This window comes from Stegastes partitus, unplaced genomic scaffold (assembly GCF_000690725.1).
Source record: "Stegastes partitus isolate 25-593 unplaced genomic scaffold, Stegastes_partitus-1.0.2 Scaffold1369, whole genome shotgun sequence".
In the NCBI taxonomy this organism is placed as follows: Eukaryota; Metazoa; Chordata; class Actinopteri; family Pomacentridae; genus Stegastes; species Stegastes partitus.
In genome coordinates this window covers 14,676-31,872 of record NW_007579100.1, presented here as the reverse complement: position 1 = coordinate 31,872, position 17,197 = coordinate 14,676, and the positions used below count along the sequence as shown (strand labels likewise).

At 40.2% G+C, this 17,197-nt stretch overlaps 1 protein-coding gene across 1 annotated transcript in view; it reads left to right on the top strand.

Moving 5' to 3' along the window:
* The window catches only part of LOC103370082 (whirlin-like), a gene marked incomplete at its 3' end in the record, with an annotated part of 96,696 nt that extends 95,822 nt beyond the window's left edge, over positions 1–874 (top strand). Inside the window, exon 3 of the mRNA XM_008298994.1 lies at positions 707–874. Within this exon, the coding sequence (XP_008297216.1) occupies positions 707–874 (168 nt within the window). The remainder of the gene's footprint in view (positions 1–706) is intronic.
* Between the last annotated feature and the right edge of the window lie 16,323 nt (positions 875–17,197).

The window sequence follows — 17,197 nt, the reverse complement described above, 5'->3', positions numbered from 1 at the left end:
GTCTGTAGCTTACCTTAATAGAATATTAAACTTCTATGATGCAAACATTAAAATGTCCTTTTTTGATTCATTCACATCTTTATAGATAAAAAACAAAACATTTTGGGCTGTATAATGTATGTTAATGTGAAACTGGTTCATCTATATGCACACGAAATACAACTTCATTTAACATCACTGAAAACAGTAAATGAAGTGTCAGACCTGGATCAATCCTGTGAACTCTGTGGGCATCAGCAGCTCGCTGCATGTTTAATGCAGTGCTGCAGCAGAAGAGATGATTCCAGTTGGTGGTTTATTTGAATCCAAACTGTGTCAGAAATTGTTCGTGCTGCTTATCGGGGGAATCGACACGGACGAGCCTCGTGAACAAACTGATGGACCGATTCAAACGGTCCTTCCTCCGTTTAAAAACACATCCAGCCTCCCCACCACCGGCCCCGACTCACCAACATCCAAGCACAACTTCTCTCTTTCTGTTCTTTGTCTGCAAAACCCAACTCTGACTGTCATTTCCTCCATGCATTGAGTTTCACATCTCCATCTCCTCGGCTCCACGGATCTGGCAGCCTGTCAAGCAAAACAGTCGAGTCTCCGAAATGTCATTTAAAACATTGATATTTAAGATGTGTCTCCTTCGCGCCATCTCAGATATTTATCCTGCGCTTCAGCCCCGTTCATCTCCTTCTCTGTCTGTCTTAAATAGGTCAACTTGGTTTTGGATGACGGCCGGTCTCTGGGTCTGATGATCCGAGGCGGAGCAGAGTACGCTTTGGGTATTTACATCACTGGAGTGGACCAAGGATCAGCAGCTGAGTGCGGAGGACTCAAGGTAGAGCTTTTATTGTTATTTGTCACTCACTGTCTCTCACAAGTAGCCTGTGTGACATTTCAGACAACAATTTAGTCGCGCTCTGCTCTTTGTTGACGTGTTTGCTGGAGAATGCACAGGATAACAGTCCTATAGTCAGACACACAGTTTTGGTATTACTACACATATGCTATAGAAGAATTCTCACCACTTTGGGCGCCGTAACTTTTGCAAAATTGTCAAAAAAGCTTGTTTTTTTGCAGCACCACAGTAATTGTTAATCTCTTTAGACTAAAACATAATGCGCTGACCCCTGTAGACTAACACATATCAGCCTGCTAGGGTTTGCACAGTTCTCTCAACAGCTGTTTTACATTATTTCAGTTATTGCAAATCAAACTGAACACAGTCACGATCAAGAGTTTACAAACACTTGTAAAGACCATGTATGTCACAGCAGTTTCTAATGACTTCTATCATGCGCTTTGGGTCTTTCACAGATTTATTGCAGGTCTTCTGAAAGTATGATCCAATCTGCTGGGTCAAAAATATACATACAGCATAATGCGAATATTTGGTTGAGTTTTTCTTTGGCCATCTTTACCTCAACTAGGTCCTTTAGTAGCCGTCTACAAGCTTCTGGTTGGATCTTTGAACCTCCTCTTGGTGTAGTTTATCTAAATTTGTTGGCTTTCTGACCCAGATTTGTTTCTTCATCACGGTCCACATTCTTGATGAGTAGGGACTTTAGAGAGTCCAACCTTAACTCTAGCCTGATTTAACCATTTCTTTACCACTTTGGATGTGTGTTTGGGGTCATTGTCTTGTTGGAGAACAAAACTGCATCCGAGATCCAACCTTCTAGCTGAGGATTTTAGGTTTTTCTGAAGAATGTTGAGGTTATTGTCTGTCTTTATTATTACATTTTACTTTGTGTAAAGCTCCAGTTGCACTGTCACCACAACAGCCTCAGAGCATGATACTGCCACCACCGTGCTTGATGGTATGTTTGGTGTTATTGGGGTTAAAGGCGTTATTGGGATTAACGTCTCTCCTCTGAACATTTTGCTGGTCATTGTGGCTCATTTTTTGTTTCATCTGACCGTTGAGCTTTTCTCCAGAAGTTCTTTACTTAGAAATTCTTTTACTCAAGATTGCCATTATAAACATGGTCGTTACACGTCTGATTACTTTTATTCACGACTGTAGCTAAGATCAGAGACAAAAGTCCAGAACCAACCAAATTGTCCAAAAGGGGTCAAATAAAACCCAGACATGCTTTTATATGTGTTATTTGTAGTTTTGTGTCAATACGAAGGAGAAAAAAAACAAGTTTTTCTGCTTTTTGACTGAGCCAGCTGGAGGGGCGTTTCAGGGTTTGTGTTTGATTGACAGAGACTGGCAGGCTGCCGGATTTTACACTGAAGGCAACAAAAGAAAAAGTAGACAAGCTGCACCGTGACCTGCAGGTCAGTCGCACAAGCTGTGTTGTTAGTTGTATTTAAGATGAGGGAGCACAGCAGCATCCACCCAGACTGCAGCGGCATTCACAGGTGCTGTCACACGCTGTTTAATGTGTCGCAGCCGAGCAGCTCATTTACAGTCCTACAGGAAAAATGATGTTAATAGCGGCGATTGTTTTGTTTGAAGACTTGTTCAACGCTCTGAGGTGCAGGACAAGATGTTCGTTCATGTTATTAAGTTAGATAAGATGGAGAGCTTGGCAGGAAGCTCGTGTGGGTTGTGGTTCAGAGTTTGTGTTGTGTCGCCGGCTGGTGTCTGGCTCAGTGTGACCGTCTGCTCTGCCAGTAACAAAAAGCTGAATTTACTGCTCTGTGCAGCACTTCATTGACTTCATCCAAACAGTCTCCATCTACACAGACAGAAACTGGAATGACATCATGCCAAAGAAATACAACAACGGGGCAAACCTCCATGAAACCAGACAAATATATGATATGCATTTTGAAGTTAGATTTGTCTCAGATTAGAATTCTGAACATCCAACGTGCACCAGGAATAAACTGCAGAACAATCTGAAGCTTCACTCATTTTTGTCTTTGGGGCAAATTAGGTTTTTTAAATTTGATCTTATTTCGCTCCCAGCTGTTCTTGTTTTTTTTTATTTATTTGCTTTTAAAACTTCAAAAAATGCCTCCAACGTACATTTAAATTTTAATGGGAAAAAAGTGATTGTGAGATTAAAAGCTTCAGGAAATAGCAGCTGGACTCGGACTGTTTGGGTCCAGAAAAACCAGTGACTTCCTACTTAGCCTCTGACTGATTGTGAATGTGAGGTTAAACGTCTGTTTCTTTCACCAACTAATCCAAAAACACAAGCAACTACCCGCTGCAGCAAAAATGTAGTAACCTCCTCCAACAACCTGGAAAACGTCTGTAACAAACTTCAACAACTACCAAATATCTTTAAACTTTAAGCAACTAGTTCAAACCTCTTGATCATCTGTTATTAATCCCTTCACACACATTTGATACAACATTAGCAACCCTCTAATTTCTATGTAAAAACCTCAAATCAACCCCTAAATACCACCAAATATGATCACCCAACCATCATGTTAGCAGAAAGTCTTTCCTTTTTCATGCAGAGTTCAGAACCAGAACAGCTGGTAGGGATTTTTATCAGCTGATAGTTTCCCCGTTATCACCTCATTTTTTGGGTTTTTCTGGTGTGACCCAGTTTAACGCTCAGTGTTTTTGCTCACACTAAGCAACAGAGGACCACATTAAGACGTTGGAGGTATAGAACTGATGCAAAGGTCAGCGGCGTCTCACCTGAGAGGCTGAGTTTGAGTCCTGTCTGGAACCATTATGACATATTTTGACTTGCTTTTTGTTTTCCGCTCACTGCTTACTTAGTTAATGTTTGGTTTAAACTCACGCACCAAAACCACCTGGTTGGGTTCAGGTTGAGGTCTGATGTTCTGCTGCTTAATCACATGTTCTGAAGCTCCATTTTGAAGAGTTTAATGGAGATTTCACACGTGCACTTTACTCTCAGAGATCATTGATTACCGTGAGTTTAATAACAGCATCATACAGATGTCAGAATCAGAATCAGAATCAGCTTTAATGGCCAAGTACATACACATACAAGGAATTTGGTTCCAGCTGTTGGCGTCGCCCTAGGAATTTGCACGAATAACAGAAATAGGAAAAAAAAAATTAAAAATCAAGTAAAATAGAGTAAAATAACTACAGAAAGAAAAGAATAAAATACAGTAAATATTAATAAAAAATAAAACAAGATAATAAGACAAATATATACAAGAATTTACACATCCGAGTAGAAAAAGGTATATGGACATTTTAAGGATTTATTTAAGGATTTATATAACCTTTATATCTTTATCTTTATATAATCTTTTAAGGATTTATTTTCTCTCTTACATCAGCAAACACCTGTGTAGACATGCAACATAAAACAAAACCATTTTAAAATATACGTCTTTTTAAATTAAATTAAATTAAATTAAATTAAATTTTAAAATATACGTCTTTCCATTTTTCTCATCATTAAACAGGCCCAAACAAGAACCTCCTTTAAGCTAATAATCCACTGATAGGCGGGTCCAGATAAAGCATCCTATGAAACCATCCTGGGTTTTAATGCCTCTTCTGGCCCAGTACTACAAACAGAAGGGTCTCTACTGCCCATATGTGTTATACCAACAGATAATGTCCAATAAATAGGCTGATAATGCTCGACTCAGGTTTAGAAGTTCCATCAGAGGTGTTTGCTGCTGCTGCTGCTCTCACTGATTCGATCTCTACCTGATGGATCTGCACACTGAGAATCACATCCACGGTTTGCTCTGCCGACAATAGATTCATCTCAGGTGACATTTCCTTTTAACAGATATTCCCCTGAATCTGTAACACCGACGTGACAACAGACGGAGAGCTTTTTTTTTTTTTTCCTCCGACGCACCACTCTCTCTTTTCTGTATTCGACACTTTTTTTTTTTTTGCACTCAGACTGCTGCTGACTTTTTTCCTTCTCTGCCATATGGGCTGCAAAAAAATTAATTGCTCTAAAGTTTGAGCAAATTAGAAAGTCGCACACGCTGTTTGCTGGATATGTTGCACAGCGATAAACAAAAACACGGTTAATTTGGGTTCTGAAAAAGCAAACAATGTTGTGGAAAAAATAATTGTTGGGAAAAGTGAATGATTTTGAAACGTCAGTAATGAGCTGGTTGCTGTAGGGCATCTTAAATGATTGTTTTTAATGTAATAATTATGAATACAGGCCGTTTTCAGTTACATATCGGGGATTTTTTTTACAAAGTGGGTACAAAGAAGTCAAGCGTTGGTCCTCAGGGAGCTCAGCTTTGGTCGGTTTGCTTCCAGATTTGTGTTTGTGGCGGTGACATGGCAACAGAAGGAGAGAGAGGACGGACGTCTCCTCCCCAGAGCGCTTCATCTCATCCCTGCTAGTGATCAGCCGGTCAACCAGCCAATTACTCCGGCTCCCATTAGAGAGCCCACACAGGCATATCAGTTGTTTTTAGCAGCTTTTTTTTTTACTTAAAAGAGGGAAAACAAAGAGCAGAAGAAGATATGATGTGTGACTTTTTGTTAGAAGTCCTTAAACGCTGCTCCTGTGATGTCCACATTTGAAGAAAAGCGTTTCAAAAACTGTCAAACTGGATTCCCCTTCAGCTCAAATAGCTTTTTGCTTTTGCCCCAATTTAACCCACTTTTCTTTGTTTTCGCGGCTCCGTGTTTGGAGAAGAATTTCCTCATTTGGAAACGCTTGAATCAACACGAGGCACTTCTAACGCGAGCGCATTTACACTTGAATCCGGGCTTGTGTGCGAGGAAAACAAAGATCTAAATAAAGCCCGTGCTCCCTGCCTCGGCGCGATGTGCTGCACGTAGGCTTTTCCTGATTTAGAGTGACGCTCCAGCGGACACCTGGATTTACCTGCGGGGCCAAAATGCCAGGCGGCGTCTCGACAAATTGAAGGGGGGGGAGGTCAGGAAACAGTAAGAGACGGTGGAAAAGCACAGCAACGGGCCGACCTCCCGCAGCTTGGACGTACACTCTCAGACAGGCAGGGAAGAGGTGAGGCTCGAAAATACTGAGAAACAATCCTCAGGTCGTGCTGTTCTGCCATTAAAATGGGTCAAGGACTTGCCAGTGGAATATATATTTACAATAATTACTTGATGTGAGCCTCCGTTGGCAGCAGCAGCAGTCCCTGTCCAGAGCGAGATCATTAAATATGTTCCCGGTAAACAATGACTGTCAGAATATGTAGAAAAAAATCTGAATCCAGACGTTTAAGAAAATGAAATATAGCTGGCAGCTGTGAAAGCCTGCAATTAAATGCCTGCTGTTGTTAGATAATAGCTCACAATAATACACATTTCACATCATTTCCTGATGACCTGAGCGCCAGCTATACACATCGATAATTAATCGCATCTTTAGCCAATGTGCAAGACGTTAAACCGACTCTAATATTGATGTATTCCCGCCCCGTTGTCAGTGTTTCTATATTTGTGCTGGCAAATGGCAACACGTTGGTTAACATTTGGCTGATGAGCTTCCTGCTGCCTCCAGAGACGGAGGTTCGACTCTCAGCGGGGAGGAAAGCTGCAGCGCTCCCAGATTAGACTCTCCTAAAAGGACATCAGATCGCGTGGAAGCGGAGTGATTTATAGCATCTGTTCACCCTGAACTGTACCTCTTGTTTACAGTGGAGACCTTTTTCTCTAACAAGTGTGTTAATGTCAGCCTCGCGCTGCCGCACCGACGCCTGCTCCAGCCTTTGAGCTCGTCTGTTGGGGGATGAATGGAGAAAACATACACTTTCACTTCCCTCAAAAGAATCTGTGAATGCTGCTCACAGGTCGCTTCCACAGAAGAATGTAGAAAGCGATTAAAAGTCACACCTTTTGAATTAAAACAACCTGAAGTTGCCAAATTAGACCTTAATTAATTCTTTCATTTCTCACAGCGAGAGAGGACAATTATGTACAGCTGCAGGCTTCTGAATGTCTGGATATCTGCAAAAAATGTACTTTTTAAATTGCTGAAAACAGAATCTAGACATTCACCGGTTCCTACTTCTTAAATGTGAAGATTTAGTTTGATTTCAGTGTCTTTTGAACCATTTATCTTAAAGAGCAAAATTCTGCACATTTGCAGGTTTGTGGTTTTATTTTAGGGGTTTATAAGAATATGTCTGCATGCTTTAAGATTACAAAACAACATTATTTTTCATTATTATTGTACTCTACGTTGCTGCAGCAGCATTTGCCACCAGTTAGCTTTAGCTCCTGAGCCTGTAAAGTCCATTGATTGGTTGTGCTGGTTGTCTGTTGTCACCACAGACCTCTGAGTATAGACATGTAGTTTTAGTGGAAGCAGCTTTAGTGAGGAATCAAGTGTGAACGGCCAGAAAGCTGCTCATTCTTTGTTTGAAGGAAAACCAGCTGCTAGCCACATACAGTATGTGTTACATACAAAATACAACAAAAATATAGGCTCTTTAAAATGCCACTGGGAAATTAAGATGAATACCATTTATCTTTTTTCTTTCTTCTCATTTCACAGACTAGACAAGTAATTAAAGTCTCTTTCAGACACGATTAAACCTGTAAAAACTAATTTCTGTGTTTCAAAATTGCATTTTTCTGCATGAAAGTAATCCATTCATGCGCTGAAATGACTCAGATGTAACTCTACACTGGTGCGTCCTCTAGAATATGCAGCTCTATAAAGTCCCCGCCTCATTCTGTGCAGCTCGAGCACACCAGCTCACCTACAGCTCAGCACTCAAACACCTTAAAACTACAATGGCGAGTTGTAATATTGGAATAACTGGAACCTGTTTGAAGAAGGATATTAATTCAGACAGCTCCACTCTGAAAGTTCAGGATTGGGTTCTTGGATTTATTATAGATGAACGTTTTTAAGACTGACTTTGGGTTTCAAGGTTTAAATCCTCAGCTGCTGGGTTTTCTGCTTATTTCACCCATGATGTGTCTTCTAGCCAATAAAAAACACCATATAGACATGTGAACAAGGGGAAAACAGTGAAGAAGGGCTTTTAAAAAAGTGTTTATTAGCAATGAAAACAATCAGAAGTTACCAAAAACAGCCATCTAAAGCTAAACCTCTGTTTGATTTCTGATGTAATTCACTTGTATAATTCAGTATAACGACACAAACTGAACCATCTAAATACCTGATAAGTATTTGAATCTATAGACACATAAGAAAAATATAGATGTAAGTGAGATATTTTGATTCCAGATCTCTGCCTTTCCCACCTAGACATCTAAGAGGGAACAGAGACGGAGGTGGGCGGTGACAGACAGCTGTTTTGGCATCTGTACTACCTTCACTCAGCTTCACTTTTACGTGCTCAAGTGGTCTCGTTATCTCGTCTGGAAGCGTTTCCTTTTATCGCCGGGGTTAACACCCTGTTGTCTTTACGGCCGAACCCTTTTTCATTCACATCCGAGACTGAGCCGAACACGTTTCGGCGTCGCTTGTTACGAGTTTAAAAGCCTCGGAGGGCTTAAAGATTAGAGGAGAAGAGCTCTTGAATGAGCAAGAAGTCCTCACATGCTAAACGTGCCACTTGGATGTGAATGCATGGATATTTGCATACGTATTTTCCTCCAGCAGAGGATTTACTTTCAGAGCAGCCTCTCGCTCTGCTGGTATAAATACTGAATTTTTGTTTCACCAAATCATTTCATCGTCTAATTTATTATGGCGGGGACGCGTAGCAACCCGTCAGCACAGTTTAAATCTGAGCTCGCACCTTTTGTCGAACGGCCATGAAGATCACGGGTACAAAAAAGTTAATTAATTACTACCCTCAGTGTTTTTTTAATGAGAAATCCACGCTCAGGGAGGCACAGAAGAGTCGGACTGATAGAAAACACGTCCTGAATGCTTAATTTGAGCATAAGAAGGTTCGGGATGCAAAACCGAAGCGCAACGAGAATGTATTCATCCCATCGAGATGTTGAACAACAAGTAAGAGGATTAAATGACTTCAGTATGTTTTCTTACACTGACTTTATTACATACGATGCAGTATTAGGGTTCCAATAAGAAAAACATTTTTCCACAGACTTCGAGGAATAAAGTCATAATTTTACAATAAAAAACTTGTAATGTTACGAGAACAAAAGTTGTAATTTTACGAGATGAAAGTAAAGATGAAGTATCTCCTGGTTTGTGAAGCCAATGCTGAATTACAACTTCACAAAATGCTCCATGTTCCTCATTTTAACAGCTTTCCTCTTCTAAAACAACTGGTTTAATGTTACCACTTTATTCTCAGAATCTTACAATTTTTTACTTGTAAAATGACAAATTTTTTTTCTCATAATATTAAGACTTTATTTTCAAAGTCTGTGGGAAAATATTTCTCTAATGAGACTCTAATCCTCCGTCGTAATCCAATACCAGTTTTTATCTATTTTGATTTGACCTCTAATTTTTTACAGAAGTCGACCATAGCTTCTGTCTTTTCTTACTAATTAAAACGTCTGTCTTTTTATTAGTTATTAGTTTTATTAGTTTTTTATTACTTGTTTTTTTTTTTTTTTTTTTACTTGATTATAGCTACTGTTCATGTGAAATGAGGCGCTTTTTCTTTGTTTGAGTTGTTGTACGATCTAAATACTTAAAAATACACGTGTTAATTATAAAAGTAAATGATCCCTGACATGGAGATAATAAGTAGGAACAAGTAATAGGACTGTAGGATTTAATTTGGTACACTGAGAGTCAATTACTTATTAGTATTCAGTATCAAGTTTTTTATGTTTATCTGTTTCATTTATCATTTTAATCCATCTATTTGTATCACCTCCTATTTTACAGAATAACAACTTTGACTGCAGCCATTTTTTTTTTTTACAGTTTAAAACTACATTTTAACTACCGCTTTATAGAATATCCTGTTTGTAATCATAAAGTCCCATTTCCAATATAACCTACAGTAAAACAACCCGTTTATCGTCATAGAATAGTGTCATAATCCTGCTGTTTGTCGTAATGAAATTCACCGAAATTGATTCCAGGAGTAACGTTTGCCTGTTTAAAGTCACGGTCGGCCGGTCGTTACGGCTCACGGGCCGAGCGTCGGTGATGCGTGGCAGATTATCACACCCCGGTCAGCCGCCGAAGGCAACGTGTTTGTTTATTTGTTTGTTTGTCAATTACCTGCTCACCTGAGATCTGCTTCACCGAGTTACCGTCTGACATTAATTAGGGCACATCACAGAGAATGGCGTTGTTGCAGAGCATGTCGTCACCGATAGCTGAAATGCTCGACTAGTTGATGATGAGAAGTTAGTCCTCTGTATATCTAATTAAATAACTGTCATTGATGAGGGGGCTTTTCCTACCAACAAAGGTGAAATTTCACTAAAGCAAAACCATGAAGCTCCGTTTGAATAAACATAAACATTTTCTTTCCTTAAATACTTTATGTACGTCCGTATATGGGCCACGTCGATTGTGCTGGTCCAGTTCATCGGCTAGTTTTCACCATAGACTGTATAAAAGATGGACGTAGCAACCGGCCCTGAAAAATGAAGCCAACCCGGAAGTGTCAAAAACCTGCAATATCACTACGTCCGCTAGTTGCTGGCTCCAAAAAGCCCTGGCTCCCATAGACTTGAATTGGAAAAGATCATGAAATACCGCATTCCTACAGCTCAGGATTTTTTTCTTATTAGTTTTTATGGTCAAATCCAGAGATCAGGTGGCCAATCTGAAAATAAATCAATACAGAATTTTTTAAAAATCGTCCACATTTTGCGGATCAAGGGGTGTGGCTGGCTTGATTGACAGTCGGCAGCGACCATACAGACGAAGCGAGCAGAAGGCGGTAAATATGGGCGGGGCAGAGAGGGCCCGCCTCTCAATCCATCTGACCAATCGCTGCTCCTGTGGCTCCGCCCCCCCTCCGACGATTTTTGCGTCACTGGCTCCAAAAATCCAAGATGTCAACCAGGAAGTAGCAAAACCCTGGCTTCATTTTCTCAGTGCAGAAACCAACGGGTGACGTCACGGTAGCTACGTCCATCTTTTATACAGTCTATGGTTTTCACACCTAAACTCGCCGCCATCTTGAAGCCCGGATGTAGTCATGATTCCATCCTGGACCGAGGGTGTGATCATTAACGGGCAGCACTGGACTGCCTTCACTTGAGAAACTGCTACTCTCGATTATATCTATTTTTAAATCCATTTATTTATCTTTTACATTCTTTCCTACTTTGTAAAGCATCTTTGAGTCTCTTGAAAAGCGGTATCTACATATTATGTATCATTATTCAGAATAATCTATGTGAAATTAGGTGTGTTTTTTTTTGTATGAATTGTTAAATAAACTAAAGACTTGGATGAATGAGCGTTACGATGCTGCTGAGTGATGCAGTGACTTTAATGTTAACACAAGTTTCCCTGTTTAGACATAAAGTATTTTTATTCATCTATTCCGTGTCAGTAATGACTAGAGTGAATACATGTCATTATTATTCAGCATAAACCACTTATTTGGTTATTTTCAGTCTATTTTTTTTGTGTCCTCTCGTGTGCTTTTTAAATCCGAGGATCCTTTGTAGGGCCACAGGAGGAGATTCTTCCTCGTGACGCTTCAGCTTCGTACCCTGCAGAAAAACAGCCGACCGCTTTCTCTGCCGTTCTCATCTGAATAGTACGACTGTGATGGATGACTTATATCACTGCCAGGCTTCTATAATCATCACACCCTACCAAGATGCCACCGCTCGGCGGCCTTCAGCCTCGCAGAAAATGAAAGCTCCGCCGCGTAAATGCCGCTTCGCTCTCCTGCCGCCTCGTAAAAAAAAAAAAAACCTTCGTTGTTGCATTTTTAGTGTAGCATTAATGTGAGAATCGACGAAGAAGAGGGAGAGCAAAAAGTCCAAGTTTGGGTGTTTGTTTAGCTCCTAAAGTCTCCTCGCCTTCCTGCCCACTCGCTGCACTCTAAAGCTGAAGAAAGGTCAGCCTTGCCCGGTGCCCTTTTGTTGACATCTGCCTGCTTGGGTTTAATTTAATTAAAGCCGAGGGGGAAAAGGTCACGCCTGCTGTGATGTCGGCACATGAAGGTAACCAGAGAAGCAACTGGACACTGTTCGCATTCTGGAAGATGTGTTTGTTTTGGTGGTTGTTGAACTCAAAGCTGAGGACATTTAGCTCGTATCTGCAAGTTAGAATGAGTGCACTCAGCTGCAGTCCTTCCTGTTTCGCTAAAATCCAAACACACACACACACTTATATATACACTGTGGATGCACACTAAGCATGTCTAAGTGAATAAAGAGAGGACCGAACACGGAGCTGGATTAAAGCCGAGCGTTTTCAATTTGCACAGAGGTGATTTTTCCATCCTCCCTGATGATAAAGCAGTCCTGCTGAAAGAGCACAAAACAAATCAGAAGCAAAAAAGGCACTTGGCGAGCAACAAGGTCTCAGGTGCGCCTCACAGCAGAATAATAGCTTTAAAGATCTGGCTTTAGGTACGTACACAATGAGGACGGGTTAGTGAGGCATAATGAATTCTAACAATAATCTTAAAAAGTGTATTTCTTACTTAAAAAGCTCTGAATAACCTGAATATTTAGCACCTCTTCAAGCCGCAATATGCATAAAAACAGCACCTCAACTGAAAATATATAATGTACCTGAAGCGTTTGATGTTGCGACAGGTGTAAAAAGATGTCAGAACCGTCTTGGAAACCAATCCGCCCGGCCTTTTGATGTAAAACAGAAGTTGTTCACTCTTCACTTCCTCCAAAAGCACTTCCAAACACAGCCAGCATTTCGACACCACTGAGCGAAGAGAACATTCAGATCGATTCGCTTTATTCGGGGTTCGTAGGGAAAGATAAAATAGAATCTGAAATAGCAACTCGTGTGCTGTGGCGGTGGTTCGGCTGTAATGGGTTTGAAATTGACCGGGATCCTTTTGTTGCTTTGCTACGTTTCCTCTCGCCCATCTTTCCTCGGCCTCTTTTTCACTGTGAGCGGTCTAATAACGCAGAAGTGCCATAAAAGTAATCTTTAAAAGAGCTATTCTGCAAAGAAATGGTATCGAGTGTCGGGGATGTGACCCTCTTCCTATATCATTTCTGGAGAAACGGCCACTCAGGCGTCTTCATTCTCTGCTCAGTAGAAATATGGCAGAGCTGCAGCCGAACGCTAATCCGGTCGGAAAATTACAGGCATGGAAATGAAAAGTAACATATTCGCTGAACAAGCCCGGAGCAGGTGCAGATTTAGGGCATGTTTACCCTTGATTTCCACTTTGCGCTGCTTTTATCTGGACTAGTGCAAGAAATCATGACTGTAATGTGGAATAAATGTGGTTTAGTTTGGAATTAAGAGTTGATTCAGTTGTGATTATACATTCAGAGGCCTGGAAGGGAACAGAATACATGGAATGGTGTCAGATAATTAGAATAAAATAAAAAGTAACTGTGTTTTGTTAAAGTTTAAGAACAAAAAGATTATTAGTATATTATTAGCAAATTAAATTTTTAACCCTATAAAGCCTGAACCATGAAATCATTGCCAGAAAATTCAGGTTTTTTTTTTTTTTTTTTTTTAAATGGAGTGTTTATTTACCCATCTTATTTACCAACACGAGTTGCTATTTCAGATTCTATTTTATACCCTTTTTTTTTATCTTTCCCTACAAACCCCGAATAAAGCGAAAAAAATCAAAAATTAATTCGTAATTGTCATATTTGAGGTTTAATTTGTATGATTTTTGCTACATCTGCTATTTTTGGTGCATGATTTATGGTCTGTGATGGATTATACAGAATACAGAAAGCTTTTATTGTCAAGTGAACTCGAACACAGAAGGAATTTGACATAATGAATGAAACTGTGGTAGCTACACAACAATAACAAGACAGGCAATAAATATATAAATCTAAGTCTAGAAAAATTCTAAATGAAATATTACATGTAAAAGAAAAGTACTATGTAAATAAAAAGTACTGTACAGGAGAGACATAAACCTGCCTAAACCAGAGTAATAAATTATGTGTGAATTGAATGTTTCTGATTGTGTACATCAGGTATTTCAGGCAAAAAACAAATCTCACACTGATGATGTGGAGGTCTCAAAAACTCACATATCAAATAGGATTAGTTTGGCTTTACAGGGTTAAGATGCAGTTTTTAATTAGGCTGAAGAATATATGCTACCAGGACGTATTTTGCTTCATAACTTCCTTTAAACGTTGAAATGTGAATAAAGATGAGTTTATTGCAGGTCGGCTGTAATCCGGGCTTTGACAAAAACAATAACAGGAGATGAAGTTTGGTTTGTTGCTTCCAGCTGTTTGTTAAAAGCAGAAAAAAAAAGTTTGATTTTCAACTTTTTGAACTTACAGTGTTGTGAAACTTTACCAAGTCTGAGCTAAAATCCAGATGCTTCATCAACATCAGCAAGAGGCAGACAGGAGACAAGCATGGAGGCAAAATAAAAACTAGTTAAATATCTCTCTGGTGTGCAGAGTGACAGGTTTAGTTTTTCAAGTATTAAACACTTTCAGGCACTTAGAGAACAGTTTTACAGGCTGAGTCCATTTTTCCCCCTAAAATTTTGTAAAATAAAAAAATAGGGGAAAAAAATCAACTTCAGTTTTTTGTAGTTTTTTAAATTGATGGACATTTTTGAGTTCTCTCTGCTTCTGGCCTTCGTTGTGTTGCATCTATAGAGATGCAGGACTTTATATTGCAGTTGAAAATTGTCCAAATTAAGTAAAAACATGACAGGAGCAACAAAACATCTAGAGCAGGGGTGTCAAACTCTGGCCCGAGGGCCAAATTTGGCCTGCTTTGTAGTTATATTTGGCCCGCGAGACCATACCAAATGACTACTAGAGCTGCCCCCGGGTATTATACTGTACAGCGCATTCACCGCTAATACTACAAATCCCATAATGCCCTGTTGTTGTTTTGGCGCATCAATCAAGACAGGACCCAGAAACTCCCTCTCCTCTGTGACAGTAGGCATAGCGACTTCACACTACAACTGTGCCGCTGATGTGTTTTTTTATTTATAATTTGATTTTGTATGTCTCCACTATTAAGTTATATATAATGTATGGTAATAAGCGTTGCTTGTTCCATGTTCAATGTTAAAGCAAAATTTGTTTTGGTCCATATTAAAAGGTTCATTTGTTCAATGTTGGCCCGCGACTTTGTTCAGGTTTGAAATTTTGGCCCACTGTGTTTTTGAGATTGACACCCCTGATCTAGAGGGTTAAACTAAATTAAGTCGTAGATAATGAACTACATAGTACAGGAGAGAGTTAAATCAACAGACCTGATGTTACTTGTTGGGTTAAATTACACGACTCCTAAAATGTTTTTTTTTATCATATAGGTCAAAAGATCAGCGTCTCATCCCCACTGTTTTCCTCACCAATCCGATACTTGAGTACAGAATCAGAGAAACTTCAACAAACGAATACAGATGATAAAAAGTCTGTTCCAGCTGCACTGCGCCGTCTGCAAAGTCTTATTGAGCAGAATCTACTGTAGACGAGTAGAACTGGGTCAGTGAGCACCGTCTGCTAACATTTAGTAAAGGTACGCTGTGCTGTTAACGGAGTAAATCATTTAAAACGGATACCTGAGTGTCTTTAAATATTCCTGCACACACAAAAAAATATTCACAGACGATGGAAATAATAATATTTTATTGAACTGACACACAAATTTCCCTCCAAAAGCTGCAGCTCTGATCTTTACACAGCGATTTATTTTGGCATTTCTCACTTCATTGGCATATTATTCAATTCTATTTGACTAAAACTGAATTTAACAGTTTGAAGACGTTGTTTCCAGCTAATCACAGCGACACACTCTGGTTCTCTGGACCTGGACGTAGTCTGTCAGCGGTTCAGAGCGAGGACTCTTTCACCCCGGCGTCACCTTCTTCTTCTTCTCCTCTTCAGACCCGCTTCAGTGGCTCAAGAATTTATCGAGCCATAGTTCACGTATGACTCTGACAGCAGCAGCAGTTCCCATCAAGCGGCTAATATTTGGACTAGGCCCTGGTGGGAGAGCGTTTACTTTGTGCCGTGTCCCCTGCTGATGATAAAACACACATTTACCCCAAACCGCTGAGCTCCAAAATCCACCTTTACGTTGCAGAATTGATTGTAGAACAGAAACCTCCGGATCATTGATATTTCGGTACGGATCCGCCACTCAGCAGTTTCTCTGTTTTATGACACATGAGTGATGATGAAGGTGACTTCAAGGGAACGTTCACAGTCTCTCCCGGCGTTGGAAAACACATGCAGCGCCTTTTATAAAAATAGCACATTGCACGAGATTTGTAGCATTTTCCTGACTTTCTTTCTGCTGCACGTCGTTTCTGACACTTGCGACCGCAGAGTATTCGTTTGCCGCACGGCGGTTAATTTAAGTGTTAATTGTTGGTTGAAACTACCTGGAGGAGTGACCTTCACACGTCTTCTTGCTGTGATTGCTGAATAATGATTCAGCGTAGTGTGAGAATAGAATGGCACAGGCTTTGCAGTGGAGTAGTAGATGAAGAGTTCACCTACAAAGAGTGTTTTCACCGTAAATAAACAAAATAGTGAAGGAAAGGACAAAGTAGAATGCATTCACAACATTATACTGAAGAGGGAAAATCTGGTTTATTAGGAATAACTGGACTAATAGCAGCTGATCAGGATGACTTAGATGAATGTAGTTTAACTAACATGGATACCAGAAAGTGTTTGTTGTTTCTCATGAAGCGTTGCTACAGCAGATGTAGCCGTCGTAGCTCATGAACTGTAATGTTTCAGGATGTGAGCGTTACATGTTTACATGTTGATTGAATTCTGTCGACAAATCAGGATGACTGTTTTCTTTTTTTTAAGGTTTTTTTTTGGGTTTTGTCGTTTTTGTTTGTGTAGACAGCCAAAGAGAGACTTCTGAGGTTGTGTTTGAGACTTTTCACTAAGTTTGAGGTGTTTCCTGGATGTCTAGAGCTTTTTGCTTTAGTAGTAGACTGTGCACAGGTTCTGTATCTACGATGGTAAATCCACGTACATCAACCTCAACCGACCACATCGTAAAATGTTGGACGGACTGACTTTTGAATGGTTTCATCATGTTGAGGATATTATTACCCAGACATCTAGAGGAGGGCTGTAAGGGCGCGTAGTAGTTAGCACTGTTGTCTCGCAGCCAGAAGGTCACTGGTTCGCGTCCCGGTGGGGGCACCGGGATCTTTCTGCGTGGAGTCTCCATGTTCTCCCCGTGCAGCGTGGGTTCTCTCCGGGTTCTCCGGCTTCCTCCCACAAGTCCAAAAACATGTT